The sequence below is a fragment of the Podarcis pityusensis genome (genome assembly GCF_964106645.2).
Source record: "Podarcis pityusensis genome assembly, chromosome: 9".
Classification (NCBI taxonomy): domain Eukaryota; kingdom Metazoa; phylum Chordata; class Lepidosauria; order Squamata; family Lacertidae; genus Podarcis; species Podarcis pityusensis.
The window spans coordinates 61,901,737-61,926,309 of record NC_138034.1 but is presented as its reverse complement, the minus strand read 5'-3'; the positions used below and the strand labels follow the sequence as shown (position 1 = coordinate 61,926,309).

General features: G+C 47.3%; 1 protein-coding gene and 1 long non-coding RNA gene across 3 annotated transcripts in view; one reads left to right on the top strand and one right to left on the bottom strand.

The window, feature by feature from the left end:
• Window positions 1-24,573, bottom strand: part of FAM13A (family with sequence similarity 13 member A) — a gene marked incomplete at its 3' end in the record, with an annotated part of 151,329 nt that overhangs the window by 43,682 nt on the left and 83,074 nt on the right. The window contains exon 8 of the mRNA XM_081022232.1: window positions 11,598-11,639. Coding sequence (XP_080878358.1) covers window positions 11,598-11,639 — 42 coding nt within the window. The remainder of the gene's footprint in view (window positions 1-11,597; window positions 11,640-24,573) is intronic.
• On the top strand, window positions 1,495-5,204 carry LOC308485468. 2 transcript variants are annotated; one of them, XR_013990538.1, is made up of 2 exons: window positions 1,495-2,012; window positions 4,935-5,204. It is a non-coding gene; the product is annotated as an uncharacterized lncRNA (long non-coding RNA). The 2 variants fall into 2 exon arrangements; XR_013990539.1 differs by having other exon boundaries at window positions 1,495-2,758.

Genomic DNA, 24,573 nt, shown 5'->3' with positions numbered 1-24,573 from the left:
AGGAGTCCTGTCTCTCCGCCTCCTCCATCCCGCTGACTCAGCTTTGCAGATAAGAGGGGCCATGTGACATGTAACTGAGGTTCAGAGCCTGACTACAGTATTCATAAACCAAGTTGTTATGAGCTTAAAACATTTCGTTGGGCTTGATCCTCTTATCGGCAAGAGAATTAGTTCACCCAGCTGGCTGGCCTGCATGTGTGCAAACAAGAACGACATGGTGTCGCTGAGGGAGGCAGATACGCTGCGAAATGCAAGGCTCAGCACACCACCCTAACGGACGCTTGCTGAACAAGAAAACGCTTCAAGCATCCTGCTTCTCAAACAGTTTGTCTCCAGTGTGCTTCTTCGGACTTACCACTAAGCATTCCTGCTAGTACTTTCTAGTACCGTCATACCTCGGGTTGAAGTCGCTTCAGGTTAAGGCTTTTTGGGTTGCGCTCTGCGGCGACCACTCACCGCATGCACAGATGCTCAAAATGACGTCACGCGCATGCACGGAAGTGGCGAATCGCGACCTGCGGATGCAGGTTGCATTCACTTCAGGATGCGAACGGGGCTCCGGAATGGATCCCGTTCGCATCCAGAGGTACCACTGTAATGTGTGAACCCCTCGCTGCTTCCCAGAACGCGTTGGGTTAGTCTAGAAAGAAGCAGTCTATTCATTAGAGACGGGCGGCATTCTTCTAATGCAAAGCTTGCTGGGTAACCCTGAGCCGGTCACATGATCTCAGCCCAACCTACCTCACAGGGTTGTTGTAAAGATCAGAAGGGAATGAGAACTATCTAAGTCACCTTGATCTCCTTGAAGGAAAGATGGGGTACAAATGTAACAGAGAAGAACTGCTGGGATAGCTCACTCGGTACAGTGTGAGAATCTTAATCTCAGTGTTGTGGGTTCGAGCCCCATGTTGGGCAAAAGAGTCCTGCATCGCAGGGGGTTGGACTAAATAACCCTTGTGGTCCCTTCCATCTCTCTTACGATTCTATGCTTCTAAGAAGAAGAAGAAGAACATCAGGGCTTCAACTTAGGATAGACCTCCAGGTCTTGCCAAAGAAAGGCCTAAAAACGAGTTAAGGCGCTAGTCCTTAGGGAGCGTCTCCACTCCCATCGTTCTACCCGGACACTGAGGTCCAGCACCGAGGGCCTTCTGGCGGTTCCCTCACTGCGAGAAGCCAAGTTACAGGGAACCAGGTAGAGGGCCTTCTCGGTAGTGGCACCCGCCCTGTGGAACTCCCTCCCACCAGATCTCAAAGAGAACAACAGCTACCAGACTTTTAGAAGACATCTGAAGGCAGCCCTGTTTAGGGAAGCTTTTAATGTTTGATGTGTTACAGTATTTTAATATTTTTTTGGAAGCCGCCCAGAGTGGCTGGGGAAGCCCAGTCAGATGGGCGGGGTATAAATAAATATATTATTATTATTATTATTATTATTATTATTATTATTATTATTGTTATCTTTATTTGTGGTCCAGTCTTACAGGTGTACAAGGACACACTTCACCCAGAGGAAAACCCAGGTTTGCCACTAAATATTTATTTATTTATTAGATTTATATACCGGCCTTCATCAAAAGATCTCAAGATAAAAATACACGATAAAAGCACAAGAGAGATAGTCAAAACAGAAGCAATGAAACAATAACGCCCTACTCCCACAAACACATTTAAAAGGCCACAGAGTATTAATCCGCCAAAGGCCTGGCACCTAAAGATATATAATGAAGGTGCCAGCCTTGCTGGGGAGAGCATTCCACAAATGGGAAGCCACTGCAGAAAAGGCCCCGTTCTCGTGTTGCCACTCTCCCGTGTGGAAGAGGCACACAAAGAAGGGTCTCAGAGGATGAACACAGAGTCATCAGGGAGCCGCAACACGATGACAACATCTGTACGGTACTCATGTTAGCCATATGTATCTACAGAGATACCCACTGACCAGGAACCACAGCAAGCTTGGCCTGACCTTGTGTCTTTTAGCAGCAGCAGCAGCTTCGATGCACGGAAATGAGAAGGTGAGGCCTTTTCTTTTCACAGCACAGAGGCAAGTGCCTGCAGATCAATCAGCTTTTGACAGGGGACCAGGCAAGGCTGAAGTCTAGCTTTCCGGCAGCATTTTCACACGTCTGTCACTGTGGGCCCTGGTGTGTTTGCAAGGCGGCTGCTTTTCTTATCGAGGAAGCTAGTCCAGGCAGAAAGCAATTATTTACCCTTGCACTTTCCTCCCCCTTTTCTCTAATCAAATCATCACTGGGGATTTGTGAGCAGCGACACCTGCAGCCGAAAGTCTAGCTGTGCTCCGGGAGGGCGTGCAAAGATTTTCGCTGAGGCTAGCCACAGGGACCTCTTCTGTATTATTCACTTTGGCAAGTCTAGGCTCTCTCCACCCAAGGCATGGACTCTCCTATATTAGATATTTTTTTTTGGGGGGGGGGAGGTGTTTCTCAGGCACAAAATCATGCCTGTTAAACTCAGTCAGTGTGACATCATTCTCATTTATCTGCTGCATTAATATACCACCTTTTTCCTCCAAGGAGCTTAAAGTGAACACACATGATTCTCTTCCTCCTCATTTAATCCCAACAACCTTGTGTGGTACATGAGGCTGAGAGGCAGTGACTGGCCAAAGGTCACTCAGTGAGTTTCACGGCTGAGCGGGGATTCGAACTCAAGACTCCAACCACTACGCCACTCTGCAAAAGTAAAAAAGCAACGTCTAACCCTAACTCCCCAAAAACACTGACACGGCCTGAGCTCATTGGTAATAAGCCCGGCTGAGATCTGGGTGCCAGTTCAAATTAACCTTTTTAAAAAACAAAAACAAATTAGCTCACATTGAAAACAGAGCATTTCAGAGTTAAGGGGCAGCCAAGGGTGGGTGGATATTTTAATTTATTAAATTTACATTCCACCTTTATACCCAAAGGAGTGGCCTGATTTTTAACCCTTCCCCATTTGTCAGCTCCTTACTGTTCTCCAAAATGGCTGCTTCTGCCCAATAGAAAATGCTTAGATTCACAGTGTTGTGAGGAGGCAGGTTAAGCATCCTGCCCCTTCAGTCCTTTACAATCCCCCACTTTTTTAAAAAAGGGGCTTTAGTTTCAAAATATGGCACCACAGATTACTTAAATGCATTTGCTTGCAACATGCAGTTAACCGAGATGGCGCTAGAGAGCTTTCCTAATAAACGGCGACAGTTGCTGGAGCCCAGAGTCACGAAAGCAAACCAAAAGACAAGCTTCTTCGGAGGGGGACCATCAACACCACCACCACCACACCGTTTCCCACTCTAGAACAGGGATCGCCAACCTTTTTGGACTGAAAGGACATATCTGGAATTCTGAGAAGAAGTTTCTGTGGGTGCCAGTCACAAAATGGCTGCCGGGGTGGCGAGGCATAACAAAAAAAAATGGCTGCCGTGGGGTTACGTAGGAGATGCTGAGCTAGAGCAAACAGGAACTGCTGGGCCAGGAACAGCATAGAGTCCCTCATGCATTTTGTATTTTTGATGGGATATTGAATGAGACCTTTCTCGGACACCAAAGGCAATAACTGGCAGATATATTAGCAGCCACAGACACAGTACTGGCAAATCCTCTCCTTCAGGAGACGAGCCTGATATTTTCAATAGGAAAAGGAAAGGGGCTTGTTTCTTAGATGTCCCTTCTCTATACATTCTCTATACTAGCATAATAGGAATTAAGTCTTTCTCTGGCTCATGGACAGAAGCCATTCATGATGTCAAATTTTGTTTTGCGCAAGAGTATTCTGCTGCCTCTGCCAAGCATCTTAAAAGTCCAACACAGAACATGGTTTTCTCGTGTACAACTGATCATTTCTACTTGGCTGACCCAAACATCCGGAGACCCAGGCTCTGCTTGCATTACCTGAAAGTTTCTTATCTACCCCTGTTGACATTCACCACCTGTTGTTTTCAGTTTTCTGTAGTACGCCCTGCTTATCTAAGAATCTCAGTGCTAATATAAACCCAGGATTACCAAGCAAAAGACAAGGCACAGAAAGTTTCTGTGTACAAAGATTTAGAAAACCAAACAATGATCCTCTTATAACATGGCAGCCTCATGTTTTAAGCTACAACTGACACCTCCTAAAACGGATGACAATATTCCTGTTGATTTGAATGGAATTGCATCACATGTTTGATAATATAATATAGTTTTTGTTGCTCTTAATAAAACAATGGAGTGAAGGCAATCACGGTTCCAAGTGCTATTTGCTTTGAGTCATATAAACAGTATTTTTGGCGTGCAAGAGTCTTGTGTCAATTTAGCACCACCACAAAATTGAGAAATAGCATATTGTTTTATATTGTAAAAAAAAAGAGAGCTATATTACAGTGCACTAAGCAGTGGTCATGGTGGTGGTGAACTCCAGCTGTGATTGGCTCAGCTACCTGCCTGTCTGTCACAGGGGGGCTGGCCAAGCCACTGGTTACCATTGGCTTAGCTGCTCTCTCTGCTTACAGTCTCAACCTGCCATAGGGATGGGAGGTCAGGTGCACAGCTGGGCTGGCGAGAGTTGTAGTCCAAAACATCTGGAAGGCGCCAGATTGGTGGAGGTTGTGCTAAGGGAAACAGAGACAGGGGTATCTAGGAAAGGAGGGCTGGAACAATGCAGCAGACAAGGCAAGGAAGAGGTGTCACAGGGGAAAGAAGACACACAACAGGTAGGGAGAAGATGTGCAGAGCAAATAACAGGCCAAATCTTTGACTGAGAGCCTCCGGTTATTGGTCTACTTTTACAGATAGGGCTGCAGAAACTGGCTCAAGGTTAAGCAGATGTCTGCACTTGGATTTACAAAGGGCTGCACCCACATGGAGGGGGATTTAAGAGTGCACCAAGTCTAAAAGGAATTTCAGACAATTAAGATTCTAATGTTACAGATGTTTGTTTAATCATTCTGCTGTGCTCTTTAGGTTACGTCCCTTGACTGAAATGGGAGAGAGGAGATCGTTAAGGAACACAAGCCGCTGCACTCATCAGAAACTCTGCAACATTTGCAGCGCCGATGATAGACGAATAAAAAAAGGCATATACATAACGTTCCTGCCAGCTGGCAAGAGAAAAAGCACCGTGCAGTCCTTGGAATATGGACAGCTCTTGTTTGCACCCACCCAGCATGTTACATAACCGTCTCTCCTCTCGACCATTGTACTCTGTGTACTGTATAAAAGCTGCAGCCCACACCCTCCATGTGTTTACGTTAATTGCTCAGTTGTTCTATCGCATAAATATGTCTACATCAAGGCAAGCGCGGCGGGGCAGGAAGTCAGCAAAACGGCAGGGTGGGAAAAGAAAAGAGATGTCTTGCAAAGCAGCTTCTGGCATGGAATCGCAGGGCAATTTCCCCCCCTTTGGTTTCTGCAGCAAGGAAGGGAAGATAAATGGCAGGAGTTGTTGAAGCAGCAAGAGCTGCCTCTTGCCACGAGAGCTCTCAGGCGCTGAAGCACCCGCCGTTGGCCAGCTTGTGGCCATCTTCCCTGCCAAATTAACTCCTCTTGGCAAACCACGCATTTCTGGTGTGTGACACTGAGCACCCATTCTTTCTTCCTTCCTTTCTTTTTAAAGAAACAAGCTGCCAAATGTAATCAGGGGTGCATTATGATGCTAAGCAGAGTAACAAAAAGAAATAAGCTGTGCAACAGGGAATTATGTTGCAAAGCTAGATTATTGCTTTGCTTTAATTAACAAGATACTGATTTAAATGGGGCACACCACCAATGCGCTTCCAAGACCTGCTCACCAAGTAGTCCCATCAGGAGATCATGCCCCAGATGCTTTCCCTGTATTCAAATATTCCAGGAATGAAAAAAGCAAGCCTGGAAAACAACTTTCAAAATCCGAAAACCTCCAGAATGCCATTTGTTCCTATGTGTGCTATGAAACATTTGCACAGGCATCTCCTTATATAATCACAGAAGTGTGGGGAACCAAGTCAAACCAGGAGTGCATTATTGTCTACAATGACTGCAAGAGGCTTTCCAAAGTTTTGGACTGCGGGTCTCTCCTACTTAGAGATGCCGGTGATCTTGTGCAAAGCAGATGCACTATCACTTTGCCACAGCCCTTCCCAAACTATAATATTTAAAAGAAGAAGAAAAATCCTGAAATATACTCAGAGTCGCAAAGTGATTTCATGCTCTTTATTCAGCTCATAGTGGTGAGGAGGAATGAATGAATGTCTCCTCACAGTATCTGCTTTATATACATTATTTACACAATGGGCTGCACATGATTGGCTAATTCTGGAATTCTACTGTAAGCCAATCAGGTTGTGGATTCACTTCTATCTGGAGCAGGATTGGGTGGTTCCTGCCAACCAATCATACTGCTGCATTGTTCTAGGACCAATCAGACTGCTGCATTCTGAATCCTATTGTTCTAGGACCAATCAGACTGCTGCCTTTTGGATCCTATTGTTCTAGGACCAATCAGACTGCTACAGTTTGGATCCTATTCAACTCAGTACATAACACCCCTCCCCTCTAAGTTCCAGTCCTGCCCGGGAGGTCGCATTCATAGTCCTCAAGGTATGCCGGCGGCCTACGTGTGCGTTGTGGCCTGGGGTGTTCCCTGGTCCGGGCTCCGGGTTCTGGCTCGTGTTCCAAGGATGCTGGCTGTGATGCGGCTGTTTGGTCTGGTGCAACCGGCTCGCTCAGTCGTGGTTCTGGTTCCGGTGTCCTTTCGGCCTCACGGGTCCTCTCTGTATTTACTGATTCTGCCTCTCCTGCTGGCCCCTCCTGCTCTATGGGCCTCACTGCCCCGCTGTTCCCTTGGGACTCCTCTGACCTGTCCTCCTCCTGGTTTTCTCCCGGGAATCGTCGCCGTATCTGGTCGCAGTGGCGGCGCCAGCATTGCCCCCCATCCGTTAGCACCTCGTACGACACGGGGCCAGTGACCCTGGTGATTGTGGCGGGTACCCATGCTGGGCCTGCCCCAAAATTCTTTGCGTACACTGGGTCCTGGGCCTCGAAGGTCCGGGGGTTCCTGCCTTCCCCCACCACTACCTCATCCTGAGCTCTATCGGGGTGAAGGCGGTCCAATCTGATTGCAAGGCGCCGACCCATTAGTAGTTCAGCGGGGCTCCGGCCAGTCGTTGAGCTGGGGGTGCTGTGCTGTGCTAGAAGGAATGTGGCAAGGCGGTACTCCCAGTCCCCTTGCGTCATGCGGCGAAGGGTGTCCTTGGTGGTCCGCACCATGCGTTCTGCTTGGCCATTGGTGGCAGGGTGGAACGGCGCCGAACGGATGTGGCGGATGGCGTTCTGCGCTGTGAAGGTTTGGAATTCTCCTGACGTAAATGCAGTCCCGTTGTCTGAGACGAGAGTGTCAGGGAGCCCGTGGGTTGCAAACAGCCTGCGTAGTACCCGGATGGCTGCGGACGTGGAAGTGGACGGTACCAGTGCGACTTCCAGCCATTTGGTGTAGGAGTCCACCACTATGAAGAATGTTTTCCCCTGAAAGGGGCCAGCGAAATCCACATGCAGGCATGACCATGGTGCTCGGGCGGACTCCCAGGACTGGACTGGGGCCCTTGGGGGATCTGGGCGGGATTCTTGGCAGGCCTGGCAGTGTTTGACCCAGGCCTCTATCTCTCCATCGATCCCCGGCCACCACACATAACTCCTGGCAAGGGCCTTCATTCTTACTACCCCTGGATGTGTCTCGTGTAGGGCTGTGAGGACCCTTTTGCAGAGGGGCTGGGGAACAACGACTCTGCTTCCCCATAACAGGCACCCCTTGTGGGCCGACAGTTCATGTTTGCGGGTTGTGTAGCCGGCGAATTCTGGCCCGGGGCTGCTGCTGGGCCATCCCCTCCACACCCAGTCCAGGACCCGGGAGATGACCCTATCTTTCTTGGAATGGTGTGCAACTTCTTGTGCCTGAATGGGGCGGTCGGGAAGCAGCTCCAGGCTCATAACCTCTTGTGCAGGTGCTGGGTCAGGGCCTGTTTCCGGTAGTGGTAGCCTGCTGAGGGCGTCCGCATGGCCCATCGCCTTCCCAGGTCGGTGAATCAGTGCATACTGGTAGCTGGCAAGGAAAATTGACCACCTGAGGACGCGAGGAGACAGCACTTGGGGGGTCTGCTTTTCGGGGGCAAACAAGCCGAGCAACGGCTTGTGGTCAGTCACCACGGTGAAGGGCCGCCCGTACAAGAAATCATGGAATTTTTTTACTCCCTTTACGATTGCCAGACCCTCCTTGTCGATTTGCGAGTAGTTCCGCTCGGTTGTGTTGAGTGTCTGGGAAAAGTACGCCACCGGTACCTCTCTTCCATCCGGGAGTTGGTGCCCCAGGACAGCTCCAATGCCATAGGGTGAGGCGTCGCATGCTAGCACCACCGGCAGCCTCTCGTCGAAGTGTGCCAAGACCGAGTTTGAGACAAGCAAGTCCTTGACTGCCTGGAATGCGGCCTCCTGGCGCTGGCCCCACACCCAAGGGGCCCGCTTGTCCAGGAGTCTGTGTAGGGGCTCCGCTACCGCCGCCTTGTGGGGAAGGAAGGAATGGTAAAAGTTCAATAGTCCCAAGAAGGCCTGAAGTTCAGTCTTGCTCTTGGGCGCTGGGGCATCACAAATGGCCCGTACCTTGTCCCCAGTCGGGTGGACCCCTTCTGCGTCCACCATAAATCCCAGAAAGTCCACCTGAGGCACTCCTAGTAGACATTTTTCCCGCTTCACCTTGAGACCCGCCGTCTGGAAACGGTGCAGAACGGTGCGGAGGCGGTCCTCAAACTCCTCTGGTGTGGGGCCGGCAATCAACACATCATCGAAGAAGGGGGTGACGCCAGGAATCCCTTTAAGGAGAGAGTCCATTATATTCTGGAATATGCCTGGTGCCACGCTGACACCGAATTGCAGCCGCTTTACCCTGAACGCTCCTCTGTGCGTCACAATCGTCTGTGCCTCTGCTGTGGCCTCATCTACTGGCAGCTGTTGATATGCTTGGGCCAAGTCCAGCTTGCCAAAAATTTTCGACCCAGCCAGGGTGGCAAGGACATGGCTGACCACTGGCACTGGGTATGCGTGGGCCGTGAGGGCCTTGTTTATGGTACATTTGTAGTCTGCGCAGATGCGGACCGAACCATTAGGCTTGACGGGTGTGACGATTGGGGTTTCCCAGGGAGCATTAGGCACCGGCTCCAGCACTCCTTGCTCTACGAGTCGGTCCAATTCCTCGTCTATACGGGGTTTCAAGGCGAACGGGACCCGGCGGGCCTTGAGCCTGACCGGTCGTACTGCGGGGTCAAGCTGTAGCGCAATGGGGGGGCCCGTATACTGTCCCAATTTCCCATCGAAAACCCCTGGAAATTCCTTGCATATGGCGTCCACGTCCACTTGTAAGCTAGTGTGGTTCACCCCGGTGACAGCTAGCCCCAGTGGTCCAAACCATGCCAATCCCAGTAAGCTAATGTAGGGGCCCTTGACCACAAGCAAGTCCAGTTGCCGCGTCCGCCCTCGGTATTGCACCCTGAAGGTCCCCACCCCCATTGTGGGGACCTTACGTTTCTGGAAGTCCCGGAGGGTGAATGGGGCCGGCCTGAGTTTGGGACCCCCAGTGGGACACAGTTTCCTTAAGGTCCTTGCCGAGATTATGGATAGAGTTGAACCCGTGTCAAGCTCCATGCGGCATGGGGCCCCCTCTATCTGTACCTCTACATAAATTTTCTCTACGTTGGGGTGGGGCAACTGGTATACCTGGAAGTCCGTGAGCTCCGTCGAGTTGCCTTGGTGCGTTGGGCCCCGGGACCTGGGGCTCTTGGATTGGTCATCTGATGCCTGGTGTCGGGTGGGCCGAGCCCGACACACCCGGGCGATGTGTCCCGATTTTCTGCACTGCCTGCACTCTGCGTTGCGGAAACGGCAGGTCCTCCTCTCGTGACTCTCCCCGCAGCTTGCGCAGTTCCCTCCTTCTCGTCGAGGCAGCTGTGGTCTGTGCGCTGCTTGAGTGCGCTGCTGTACTCGGTGCACCTCCTCCCTGTCGGATCCTGAGTCGTCGGTGAGGTCTTCATGGTGGACCCTCGGTTGGGATGGCAGGCTCGGCCGTGCCTCTTGGGTCGACCTCTCGGCAGCTTCTGTTGCCAGGGCCTCCTCCAGAGCGACCTGGAACGTTAGGTCCTTCTTAGCGTAGAGGCGCCGTTGCAGCTTCTCATCCTTCAGGCCACCGACGAGGCGGTCACGAAGCATGTTCTCCAGCTCTGAGAAGTTGCAGAACCGGGCGGCTTGGCGGAGAGAGGTCACAAACCCAGTTATGGTTTCCCCAGGGGCTTGCCGCTTTGCGTAGAAGGCATTTCGACGAGCCACCACTGAGGGCTGCGGCGAAAAGTGCCCCTTCAGCTGTTCCATTATTGTTTTGTATGGAACAGTAGCGACGTCTTCAGGCGCAAGGAGAGCCCGGGCGATTTCAAACGTCTCCTCTCCGCAGACGCTGAAGAATATCGCCCTCTTCTTGGCGTCTTCTTCGTCGGTGACCCCTTTGGCTTCTAGGAGGAAGGTGAAACGGGAGGCGTACGCTTCCCAGTCTCCAGATGCTGGGTTGAATGGCGAGAAGCTGCTGTTGGCTGCCATTCTGAGTTCCTTGTGCCCCGGAGCTGAAGCCTGGATACACGGTGCGAGGCAGCGGTGCGGCAGTTGGCGGTGCTGCGGTGCTGTGTGTGGCAGTCAGCTCAGCGGGATCCCACCTTCGTCGCCAGTGAAATATACTCAGAGTCGCAAAGTGATTTCATGCTCTTTATTCAGCTCATAGTGGTGAGGAGGAATGAATGAATGTCCCCTCACAGTATCTGCTTTATATACATTATTTACACAATGGGCTGCACATGATTGGCTAATTCTGGAATTCTACTGTAAGCCAATCAGGTTGTGGATTCACTTCTATCTGGAGCAGGATTGGGTGGTTCCTGCCAACCAATCATACTGCTGCATTGTTCTAGGACCAATCAGACTGCTGCATTCTGAATCCTATTGTTCTAGGACCAATCAGACTGCTGCCTTTTGGATCCTATTGTTCTAGGACCAATCAGACTGCTACAGTTTGGATCCTATTCAACTCAGTACATAACAAATCCCTAAACATCTCCTGGCTAAAATAAGCAACAAATCCCTGGCATTCTGAGATTGAGAAACCGATGTGCAGAAATCAGGAAAAGTCATAGAGACTTTTGTTATTAGCTCTGGCTCCCCCTGCTGTTTGTCTCCCAACCATCTGGCCTACCAGTCTGACTGGGCCCCAGTCACCGCTGTCGCAATGTTTATGTGTCTGTCTGACCATGCTGCTTTCAATGGGTGGGGTCAGCAGGTATGAAACCACTTCTCCCTCCATGTTTTCACTGAATACATGCAGCCTGCGGCACTTCTTTGTGGCAGCGATTTCCACGATTAATTATGTGTTGCGTGAAAAAGAGCTTTGCTGCACCTGGCCTGTATTCAGAACAGCTGATTCCTTTCGTTGGCTAAGGAAGGACATGTCCATTCAAGCACAGTGTAAAAATACTGCAGAAAATACTAATAACTGTCTCCCATCCGCAGCAGTTTCTTACAAAGCTGAAACATAGTGGAGACAAGCAAATAGAAGTTCGTAAATACCTTAGATAGAACGGTGACATGGGCCTTTCATCCTCTTGAGAGCTGAAAAAGAAGACAACATATTTGTCATTAGCATGCAAGTTTATGCCCTTCATTTGCAAGCTAATTCATACTGAACCACTGAGATCTGAGTAGCAGGGGCTGGAAAAGAAGCTGTGCTGATAGGCATGTTTTGCTGCAAGGCCAGAGACAGAGGCTTGCAGGGGAGGGGGGGGGGAGTGTTAAATTACATTCTTCAAGGTTACAAAACCCCAAGTCGTTTTGCTAGTGCTCACCAAGGCAGAACTAGATAAAACTGCTGAGCTTTCGGGAGCCTGAGCAGCTGTGCAAGACTTCAAGGGCTATTTCTATAGCAACGTTGCAATGATCCGCTATAAGCATAACCAGGACTGGGAGGTGGTGGGAAGGACCAGGGGCTTTCTGTGGTTCCACAAATGAACAATTGGCTTCTAAAGAAGGTTACAATTTCCCTTACTAAAGAAAATAGGGGGAGGGGGGACGGAGGGAAAGAAATACCAATCTAAAATGCTGGTTTCAAAACCATGCCATCAAAATTAAATGCATACAAGTGGCAAAGTACAGTGGTACCTCGGGTTACATACGCTTCAGGTTACAGACTCTGCTAACCCAGAAATACTACCTTGGGTTAAGAACTTTGCTTCAGGATGAGAACAGAAATCGTGCTCTGGCGGCGCGGTGGCAGCAGGAGGCCCCATTAGCTAAAGTGGTGCTTCAGGTTAAGAAGAGTTTCAGGTTAAGAACGGACCTCCGGAACAAATTAAGTACTTAACCCGAGGTACCACTGTAAGCTTCTACATGGTGTGACCACACTTGGAATACTGTGTCTCCAAGACCACACCTAAAAAATGATATTGCAAAGCTGGAAAAGATGCGGGAGAAAGAAACCAAAAAGAACATGGTGCTGGAGCAACTTCCATATGACAACAGAGACACAGTTTCTCTGTTACGTAATGGAAGGGAGTTTCAGCGTGTAGGTGGTTGCCACACTGTATGGTGAATCCTGCACCATACAGAATGGACCTTGTGGTGGTGAAATGGTTATCTGCAAGAATGCATCTCCTGCAGAGAATAGCAACCAACTGGTTATGTAAGAGGCAGGGAACTCTTTTAGGTATCCCGGTCCCAAGTTGCGTAGGAGTCATGACAATATCTTGGACTCTTTGACAACCCAGAGTTTGAAAGCCAAGAAACGGGTTCACCAATGCTAATTTATAGAAAGAAAAAGCCAGCTTTGATAATTAAATAACTGTGGTCTCCAATTATGAACGTCGTTTGTGAAAACAAACACCCACACATTAAATGGTTATGGGGTGGGGAGTAGGGAGAAGAGATTTCTCTTCAACCTTCCCTCACACCTTTCCATCCTTTCCCAAAAGTATTGTACTAGATAATGGGGATGCAACAACGATTGCCTTTTGCCCTTTTGTTTTGAATCATTACACATCTGTTACTTAAAGTGAGGTTCAACAACTTTTCTTCTTGTGGGCCTGTCAGAAACAAACACTGTGGAAGAGCCACAAGGCATGCGTGCGCGCACACACACACACACACACTCCAGTACACCTTGCATCATCCATATCCCTCTACCAGTTTCTCTTAGTGAACCCAGGTCAATGATAAACTCCTTGTCTCAAGCCCTTAGCTGTTTTGCCTCTATATGGTGTTGTGTTCCCCACTGCTACAACCCAACTGACAATGACTCCCTCCTGCCCTAAACAAGAAACACTCTTCTTAAGTTTGGAGCAGTTAAACATGGACTTTCCCTCCCCAATGAATTAATCTAGCCAATCTACAAAGACCTTTGGAGGGTCAGAGCAAATGTTTGCAAAGGGACTTGCCGGGGAAGTCACATGTACCTGTTCAGAAGTTGAAAGGCCATGTCACCTTCGCCAAATATTTGGGTACTTAAAATATAATCAAGCTGTTTTGGTTGCTGAACTATATTTAATGGCATTCTGCTCTGACCTCGGATAGAAGAACCCTGCAGAAAAACAACTTCCAGAGCAATTTGAACTAAAGTAAAAAAATCAAAGTTGCATGCTAAGTCCATGCATGCAGAAGAACAAGTTTCGGATGGGGTGGCAAAAGGGACTGCAGCACACCAGGCCGCAAAAATCTGGGGAAATCCCAGTTTGGGATATTCCTCCAGATTAAAAATATAAAAGTCTGTATGCAACAGGGGACGAGCATATCAAGAGAGAAACATCCCAAGCACAGTCTAATTGCCAGCCATACTGCTTTTCTGTTTGTGCTCAATTTTTATTACCTTATTTTTCCATGTATAAACCAAGGTTTTCTTACTGCAAAGTAATATTCAAAATTGGGGGTTGTCTTATACATGGATAGTGCATGGGGGGGAAGGGTGATTGGTTGCAGCCGCGATTCCTCTCCCCCCAAGAAAGCTCAACAACTCTGGGGAATCTCCCCCCATTTTCTTAAATTGGAGTCCCCCAAAATAGGGCTCATCTTATACATGGGGGCGTGTTATACAGGGGAAAATACGGTATGTGTTTATAAACCACTTACATACCACTTAGTTGCAACTGTCCCCAAGCAGTGTGCAAGCAACACAACAATGTAATAAGTTGAAATTTTAAAATGAAAAGACAGGAGAGAATTTCAGAATGTGATCATTCTCCTGCAGCCTGAAGTAACAGCAGCATCAGTCTACTGTCTCGGCACTTCAACATTCATTCTGCGGCATGTATAAACCAAGCGTAGATGTAACCTGGGAACTCAAGAAGTCCCAACAGTGGAGGAATGGCAGATGAAGATGATGGACTTTTTGGAGCTAGCCGACCTTACTGGAAGAATCCGTGAACAGAAGGAGGAGGAGTACCAGGAGGAATGAATGAAATTTAAAGACTATTTAGTTAAATACGCTAAGATAACTTAATTGGAAAAACTTGCAAATAACAGATAGGCTTAGGATTTAAATATGTGATGTTGCAGAATCATATGTTTAAAGTTAAAATGAAAAGAAAGAAAGATGTTCAGTGATTAAGTTAATTTTATGAGAAATCTGTTTTGGAAAACTGTTACAATGATATACACTGAAATTCAGCCAGGGGGATTTGAGGAAGTCACTTAACAATGTTACTAAGATTGGGTTAAGTACAGTTAAGATCTATGTTTGTTTGTTTAAAATTTTTGGAAAATCAATTTAAAAAATTTTGGGGGAAAAAATAGATGTAACCTGACAACTGAGGATTGCACTTCAGCATTTGATGAAGTGGACTCAAGTCCACAAGAGGCAAACAATAAACCTGTTCACCTTTTAAGGTGAAGCAGGATTATGCAGTCCCTTCCAGGCAACTGCTTATTAAGCATTTGTTCTGATTTGTTTGCAGGAAGACTGAAGGATGCTGCGTCAAGCAAGGGATTTTCCCATCACGTTCCTTATCCTCAAAAGTCACATTGCGGGTGGGATAGGTTTGTAGCTCAAGAGCAGCAAATCAACTTTAACTGTTCAACCTGAATCTGCCAGCAGGTGCATGAATCCTGCCAGAAACCCTAGGTTGTTTTTGCTTCAGAAAGGAGGGGTGGGGAAAACCCAAAACAAGTGTGTGTTTTTTAGCTGTACAGGCATCTCAGGTTAACAGAGAGGTTTGTTGATTTTGGCTTAACCTGACTGCAAACTACATAGTGTCGGATCTGTTTTCCTCCTTATCATTCAGGTTCAGTTTGGCAAGCCAATCTCTTTTGTAAATAGCTAGCAAGGACTTGGCCTCTGCAGGAAGTCGTGGGGAGAATTTTTCCAAACAAGTCCAGGATATCACGAGGATTTGAGCAAAAGCGACAATTTTAAAGCAGTGGTGCTTTAATTTGACTGTGGCAGGTGAAGATGCGTTATCAGACGTCAGCAATTATACATTGCATTCTTGCTTCAAAAAGGGGGCATTGGTGACCTGTGAAGTTCCTTCCAACTACATGTTTCTAAGGTAGGGGTAAACAACTGGCCTATTGAAGAGTAGCACTGCCTTCCTTACACTTTCCTTCCTTCTCAGCCCAAGGGCAAAAGAAGTCTGGGGCTGTGTGGTGCAGAACATTGGGGAATTGGTTGTTTAGCAATATCTGGAAGATCACAGGTTCCCCATCTCTTGGGTGGACAGTACTGAGTTAGATATACCATTGGGTCCAACTTGGTATTAATGAGTTCCCTATGTTTCTAAAATGGTGTTTGCAACCTCACTTCCTTCTCAAAGCGACCCTCCAAGAAAACAACTTGCTGCCCTTGCAATCTCAACTTCCTTCCTGGCTGCTCCCCTTGCTTATTTTGCCAACCTATCAGATGTTAGGCACAATTCAAAGGTGAGGCTTTAACCTTACATGGCTAGGGTCACAGGCACAAAAAGTACAATCTGATCCTACTTTGGGAGCCCTTGCCACCATAGGTTAGGCAAGAGGCAACAAGGAACTGGGTCTTTTTGGTGGTGGCTCCCAACTCAGGAATGTTCTGCAGAGGGGTGCTTGCCTTGTGCCTGTTGAGTGAGTTTCAGGCACCAGCCACGTATGTTAAAATATATATTTGTCCAGGCGCTTAATAGTTAATTGATTCAAATTGTTGCTGTTTTTAATTGTTTTACCTTTTCTTTTGTAGTGACTGTTTTGATGCTATTTTAAGCTTTGATGCATTGCAGGGAGTTAAGATTAAATGACCCTCAGGGTCAAAAGGGTGGGATATAATGTTTTTAAAACATGGAAACAAGAAAGCCAATCAGCCTTACCTTCCACGCAGAAATACTACCAGTCACTTGGGAAGACGTTACAAGCTAGGGAACCCTATGTTTTTACCTGCTGCCATACAGCTCAGTCAGTAGAGCACAAGACTCTTAATCGGAGGGTCATGGGTTCAACTCCCATGTTGGATGACAGATTTCTGCCTTGCAGGGGGTTGGACTAGATGAGCCTCGTGGTCCCTTCCAACTCTATGATTCTATGATTATTTGGCTTGTCCGGCACTAGATCAGCTGGTTGTGTTCCTGTGATAACAATCAGTTACATAAGTTATCCAACAACTGAAGGTTCAATGGAATGCCTGCTGATCTCCATTTAATATCTAAAAGATGCCGTAAAGCATTCTGCTTAAGACAAACACTGCATCTGGGGAGACCTGTAAACTGCCTCCTTTTCACCCTAATGTTACGTTCTTAATAACATGTTTACGTGGACAGAGCCGCCCAGCTTCTGCTGCTTTATTTCTTGAAGATTAAAAATGAGAGGATAGGATGGCAGACAACTGGGAAGAGGCACATCTGTTTATTATCTGTAGTCTGGCAAGACTCCCTGGATGGGTAAGACAGAAAATGGGTCAAGAAGAGGTGGAGAGAATGACTGATGCTGTACTCCAGCCAAGGCTGCACCCTTTCTTTGAAGTCAACAGTAGCATGTTAATACAGACCAAACACAAGTTAAGTTGCATAATAAGGAGTGTAAGAATGAGGTTACTAAGCAACCCCTACAGAATGCATGGAGGAACTGTTATGGAAAACGTGGTCGAGTGCGGAGAGGCTACGGAGCCATTCTTGGAGTCGGAAAAACGAAGGTTCTGCATCTGCAAAAGACACCCAAGCATTCTGTCTTGAGAACTATATATCCCAGCGCCAGGCACAAGGCGAATGTTTCCATGATACAGGGCAGCACTATGGGAGCCATAGCAGTCCTAATCTGGCCTGGGAGGGGGCTGGTTCCCCACCTGCCCCACACCTGATGCCGTATGGGATACTGGGTGAGGGTAGGTGATGCTGCAGCTGCAAAGCAATAACTGGGAGCCTCGAACGGTGTCCTGGTTGCTCCTTGTATCTGGTGACATTTAAATTGGGCATGAAATGGAAGTCCCACTCAGGGCCTCCCAAGCAGAGCTGACCCAAGCTAGGCTGGCCAGGAAACCTCACTTGAGATTGGCTGCAACTGATCCCTGCCAAAACAGGGTGCTGCAGCCACTGTCTGAAAACCCCACTTTGGGAGGGCTCTCCCTTTGACTTCAAGCCAGCCTTGTTGTTGTTTGTTGTTTAGTCGTTCAGTCGTGGCCAACTCTTCGTGACCCCATGGACCAGAGCACGCCAGGCACTCCTGTCTTCCACTGCCTCCCGCAGTTTGGTCAAACTCGTGTTTGTAGCTTCGAGAACACTGTCCAACCATCTCGTCCTCTGTCGTCCCCTTCTCCTTGCGCCCTCCATCTTTCCCAACATCAGGGTCTTTTCCAGGGAGTCTTCTCTTCTCATGAGGTGGCCAAAGTATTGGAGCCTCAGCTTCAGGATTCCAGTGAGCACTCAGGGCTGATTTCCTTCAGAATGGATACGTTTGATCTTCTTGCCGTCCATGGGACTCTCAAGAGCCTCCTCCAGCACCATAATTCAAAAGCATCAATTCTTCGGCAATCAGCCTTCTTTATGGTCCAGCTCTCACTTCCATACATCACTACTGGTCAGCCTAGCAAGGACAAAAAGCTGGGACACTTGATACTGTGCCCAAACTACCTCAACTCTCAAGTAATCTGAATCTTTTGCAACGTGTCCCTGTTTATGCCCCCTTGTCAACGTGACTCCATGTTAAAAGTAAACCACTCTCCCAGTAAAAGGATTTGTGGCTGTTTGAATGTGTTGTCGTGTGCAGGCAAAGTGACTCTCCCTGAAGCCAATGGAATTTAAGCTACCTGCCGGATAGCAGAGCCGGAATCTCCTCTGGGATCTACACAGTTTGTACAAATCAAGTAGCACTACCTGAACAAGAGTCTCTCAGAGCAGTTGACTGATGAAAGGAAGGCTTTCCACATGCCCAGTTTTCCTTATCACTCCCTCCCTCTGAACAAGTCAACAGAAACAAGCAAATAAACTTCATTTAGTGTTTCTGTCTTACGGATGGTGTATTTGTGGGAGATTTTCCATTGCTCTTACATGTGCTGTGACCAAACACATGGTTGTATGCTTCAAGTTTGTATTGTTTCTTTTTATTTTATAAGGAAAAGTCTTATCAAACTGTTTTTTAAAACAAGAAAGTATACCTGAAGGAGCGTCTCCACCCCCATCATTATGCCCGGACGCTGAGGTCCAGCACCGAGGGCCTTCTGGCGGTTCCCTCATTGCGAGAAGCAAAGCTACAGGGAACCAGGCAGAGGGCCTTCTTGGTAGTGGCGCCCGCCCTGTGGAACGCCCTTCCAGCAGATGTCAAAGCGATAAACAACTACCTGACATTCAGAAGACATCTTAAGGCAGCCCTGTTCAGGGAAGATTTTAACGTGTGATATTTTACTGTATTTTTGGCTTCTATGGAAGCCGCCCAGAGTGGCTGGGGAGGCCCAGCCAGATGGGCGGGGTATAAATAATAAATTATTATTATTATTATTATTATTATTATTATTATTATTATAAAAAAGAAACTTCCCATTGTTTTCAGCAAAGTGACCTACTAAACTAGGCTTGGGACGAATGGTATTTTAAAAATTAGGGCATCAATCCTGCCATTTCTTTTTTGTGAGTAGTGACATTTTAATTAAAATAATATAATGTAATATAGTTTAGTTATTTACGTCTGTTTCCAAAGTTTCACTTATTTTACCTGTATTTTATTGAATATTAAGTTGTGTATACTCGTGCTTTGAACCATTTTATGGATTGTAACAATAATCTTATTATGTATACCATTTAGAGAGTTTTGTAATTAAGTAGTCTCTATTTTGTTCCCTAAATAGTGAATAAAGTGTACTATTCACAAATTATTTATTGAATTATGGCCCGTCTATCACCCTCATACATAAACACTTTTGCCCTTTGACAACTGTGTGGTACAGCTTAAATCATGAATCCTGACCCACACGGCATGTTAAGAGGTACCCGGATGGGTGGTGAGGTCCAAAGTACCAACATTATCTCATTGGGCTTACCTATGTTATGAATATAAACAGCCAAGCTATTAAGAGTGGACCCACAATACCCAATACAGATAAAATTCCACAAACAGGGAGGGCAATTAAATGCTGGTAGGCTGATTACACATCAGCTAATGTCTTCAATGGCAGGAGCATAGGTCAGAGACTCGGCTCCATGATCAATACGTTGGAAGTAAAACGAGCCTGAAGGTTTTCAGTTTATCTCTCAACTTAATAATTTGCAGGTACCCATAAAGAGGCAACCTGGTCACGTACGCAGTCTAAGCACATCTGTGAGTTTGGCCTCTGCCACCAAGAAGCGTATTTCTGGATGGTGCTACTGGAGATTTCAGCCCCAGGCCATCTCAGGCTTGGAGTGCAATACAAAGGACTTCAGTTTGCCTTCTCTAAACCATATTTTTATTACAATGTGAGTTTCTTACAATACATACGAAGAGCAACCACATAAGCAATTTGAGGGGAAAGGCTATCGCTCAGTGGGAGATCATAGAATCATAGAAACATAGAGTTGGAAGAGACCACAAGGGCCATCGAGTCCAACCCCCTGCCAAGCAGGAAGCACCATCAGAGCACTCCTGACATATGGTTGTCATGCCTCTGCTTAAAGACCACCACACTCCTTGGCAGTAATTCCACTGTCGAACAGCTCTTACTGTCAGGAAGTTCTTCCTAATGTTTAGGTAGAATCTTCTTTCTTGTAGTTTGGATCCATTGCTCTGTGTCCGCTTCTCTGGAGCAGCAGAAAACAACCTTTCTCCCTCCTCTATGTGACATCCTTTTATATATTTGAACATGGCTATCATATCACCCCTTAACCTCCTCTTCTCCAGGCTAAACATGCCCAGCTCCCTTAGCCATTCCTCATAAGGCAGATGAAATGCTTTGCATGAGAACTGTTCCAGGACCAAACCCCTGGCAGCTCCAATCAGGGATAGGGATGGCTGATATATCGATATATTGTTGAAAACTGGTTTGAAGTCCACATCATGATATCCGTTTTGTAATTTTTGATCTGGCAATATATTGCAAATCATGATGTGTACATGCTATGCAAAAAATCACAATGTGCAGAAAACCATGAATCCAGCCAATGCCTCCACATAGCTCCATCTTTATTTCAGACAATGTGATACATCAGTATATTGCGATGTTTACCTGGGGATATATATCACAAAGTTGAAAACCAGATACTGCCCAGACCTAGTCAGGGCTAGGAAAGGCTCCAGCCTGGTTCTAGGCCTTCATAAATACCACCCACTCACAATATTATGGTACATTTATTATGATGTATCTGAGAGCTTAGTGCTTATTGCCACAATAAATTTGTTAATGAGCAATAAAAAGTCAGATATGGCCCTACTGAAGAGTTATTTATTTACTATGTTCATATCTCACCTTTTCTCTGGGTGGTGTACGTGGTCTCTCCCCTTCCCATTTTATCCTCACAACAACCCTATGAGGGAGGGTAGACTGGGGGGACAGAGACTGGACCAAGGTCACTGAGTCATGGCTACTGAGTGGGGATTCGAGCCTTGGTCTCCCATGCACAAACCATTACACCACACTCAACACTCGCAGTCTGAAGCAGTAGCAGTCCTGCGCTACCCCACCCTCTGAATCCTGAACATTGAACATGGCAGTCTGCAAAATAACCCTTAACACACAAGCAGCTGCAAAGGAATCCTATGAGTCTGCAGCTGCTCACTGGTTGGGGTTTTATTTAGCAGAGGGATGCAGTGTCCAGTCAAAGAAGTGCAGTCTAGCTTGTGCTTTAAACTGGGATTGTTCTGCATGTGAGTAACAGGTGAACAGAATGGGGAAGGCAACTCCAGGCCACTCCCTGCCTGGCCCTCAAAAGCTTTCCCAGGACTGGTCCTGTTTTGCACCCCGAATGTTTCTGCATGAATGTGTGTTTGAACTCTGATCATGCCTTTTCCTTGCTCAGATGCAGGATAGAGGGGTGTGTCTGAGTGTGCATAGTAACTACCCTACTGTAGGAGGGCAGCAGTTCTGTTTACTGCTCTCTCTACCCTGTGTGGGTGTGAAAAGGATCCCACATCCCTGGACTAGGGTACCTGTCAGGGGACTGCCATCGGAACAGGGAAGGGAGGCAGAGGGGCAGTTGGGATACAGGGAACCTCTGAAAATCTTGAAAAGCAGTTCCTCTTCCTGCGGTGGGGAAAGCCACACCTCCAGTGGGGAAGGGACCAGAGGATGCTGCTGGGAGCCCCAGCACCATACCTCATCAGCCCCAGCACCATACCTCCCGGGTAAAGGAGGGGAAAGGGTTAGAGGATGCTGCTGGGAGCCTCAGCACTGCTCCTGAATCAATCATATGATTCTATGATTCTATGATTCTATGCCGCTTCCATCGCCCACCTTGCGCAAAGAAGGAAGGAAAAGGCTGGGGGTGACTAAGCTCTTATGTTGGGGGAGGACCCGGAAACGACCACTCCCCAATTCTGCTAGCAATTGAGGTAGACATGAACTTGTGGTTCTGCACTGTAAATAGTTTTTGCGCCTAAATAAAACCTGTAAAAGACAGGTCAGAGTCCTGCCTGGTTACTCACGAGCAACCACCATTGCCATCTGACAGTACCCTTTGCAGAACTTTATGCCAACATGTTCACAGGTTAATGCATTACTATGCAATCTGCTAATAATCCACCAAGCATTGGGTCGTCGCCCCCCCCCCCCCGCTTTTCCTTTCTGCCTCAAACAGAGTCCCTTGCCACCAACCAAGCCACCATCTTTAGAAGAGACTTTCACAAAAGCAACCCAGCAGAAGCAGGACTTAAGCAGCGAGGGGCCCGTGCGAAGGGTTTCAGGTTCAGTTCTGGATATCACCACGCAGAGCTGGTGAACGCCACACACTTGGCACATAAAGGGTGCCAGGTTCAACCTTCAACACTGGGGAAGTCTCCCTGTCTGTGGCCCTCAACTTGAGAGCTGTTGCCAGCCAGTTCAACACTGAGTTAGAAGACCAAGAAGACCAACCACTTACCGTATTTTTTGCTCTATAAGACTCACTTTTTCCCTCCTAAAAAGTAAGGGGAAATATGTGTGCGTCTTATGGAGCGAATGCAGGCTGCGCAGCTATCCCAGAAGCCAGAACAGCAAGAGGGATTGCTGCTTTCACTGCGCAGCGATCCCTCTTGCTGTTCTGGCTTCTGAGATTCAGAATATTTTTTTTCTTGTTTTCCTCCTCCAAAAACTAGGTGCGTCTTGTGGTCTGGTGCATCTTATAGAACGAAAAATACGGTACACTTCAACTCCTTCCGCACTTGCCATTAACAGTTGCCTTGCCTTTTGAACCTCATTCTCACTACCTCTCCATCGAAAACCGCTTTCTGTCCATCAGCTGCTATTGCAAGTTATATTGCAAGTGCCTCTGAACAGGCACCAACTTCTCACTCATGGTTTTGCACAGTGCTGGCATTTTCCAGAAGAGCTTTGCACCAAGGCAAGAGACCACCCCACCAATGTGTGAAAAGTCCATGATAATGCCTCTTCCGTGTCAGGTGGACTCAACACACAGCTGGCACAGTGAGAAAAAAGTATTCGGTTTCAAGATCTGAGCAAACAATGGGAGGGAGGCACTACAGCTTGACCGTGAAGGGTCTACGGGAACAAAACTTGCATCCTGAAATGCTAAAACAATGGGAGCATTATATTCCATCCTGGATCTACTGCTGCTTCCACATTCAAGACCACCCTTCATCTAGCTCAGTACGAAACAAAGACCCTGGATGGCTACTGCCCAACAGGGATATTTTGCAGCCCCTACCTGGAGATTAAACCTGGTACATTTTGCAATCTTTGAGCTATGGCCCTTCCTCCAGTTCTTTATTGACACATTAGTTAACAATAGGCCCCACTGTTTAACGATGATGATGATGGCAATAGAATTCAGCTTTAGGAGCTGACACAGTAGTCTGTTGGCATCATAAAAGTGACTGCTTATGTTTATAGCCCCCAGGATTTGGCCCAGGCCCATGCATGTGCTTCAGAGTGCATGACTAATGGAATGATTAGTCAAGGTTGGTGAGAGCTAGAATGGTACTTTCTTTCGGGGTGGGGGAAGAGTCAAGATCACACTCCGAAGAGCTTTTCATCTCATGGCCCATAGCAACTTCACTTGTTTCCTTGCCTGTACCCAAAGGAGAGATATGAGAGGGAAAGCATGTGTCTGTGGACTGTACCATCTCCAACTCTCTGGCTTTTTTTAATGCTCCTCCACACGAAGAAAAGCCCTGAACATGAGAGGAAAATACTAGTATCAAAACCTTTTAAGGGGAGGGGAATTTTGTTATGGAGAAGCATTAAGGGATGTGAATTTCCACCCATAGCCTGGAATGGTACAGTCCACTTGCGAGAAGGCTTGAGTCAAGGGAGCAAAGTCTGTGCCTAAAACAAGTTTAGTTCTGCCAGGATAGCTTAGTTGGTAGAGAAGGAGACTCTTAATCTCAGGGTTGTGGGTTTGAGGCACATGGTGGGCAAAAAAGATTCCTGCACTGCAGGGGACTGGACTTCATGACCCTGGGGGTCGCTTCCAACTTTACAATTCTAAGTTCTGAACAGCTTACGGACCCACCAAGCCCTTACTCTGTTTAATCAGGGTACTTGCTGAAAATCAGCTGCAAAAATAAAATTATAAGGAAAAACAGAAATATTTGTTTTAAGGAGGCCTTTGTTAGAATTATTTTTATGATTCAATACAGCAAACCGAACTTCTCCAACACATAGCCCCTAAGCTAAATATTTAATTGACAAAATTATGAAGCACCATCAAGATCTCTCAGTACAGGAATGATATTTTCCTAGAAAACACATTTCCAGTTGAGTGTTCCAATGGAGAGATATGAACTGCTACACTGCTCAGGATCCCCAATATATTAAATGGAGGCAGATGTTTCTCATGAGCCAAAGTTGTTCAGTTACAAGAGTGGAGCAGCAATTCTTGCAATCAAAGACGGAGCTCTCTTGAGAGGGGCAGAATTGTCAAATTTTACTCAAGTCAGCATTAATGAAAGATGTTTGGGCAGCAGGTTTTGATGCTTTTTATTC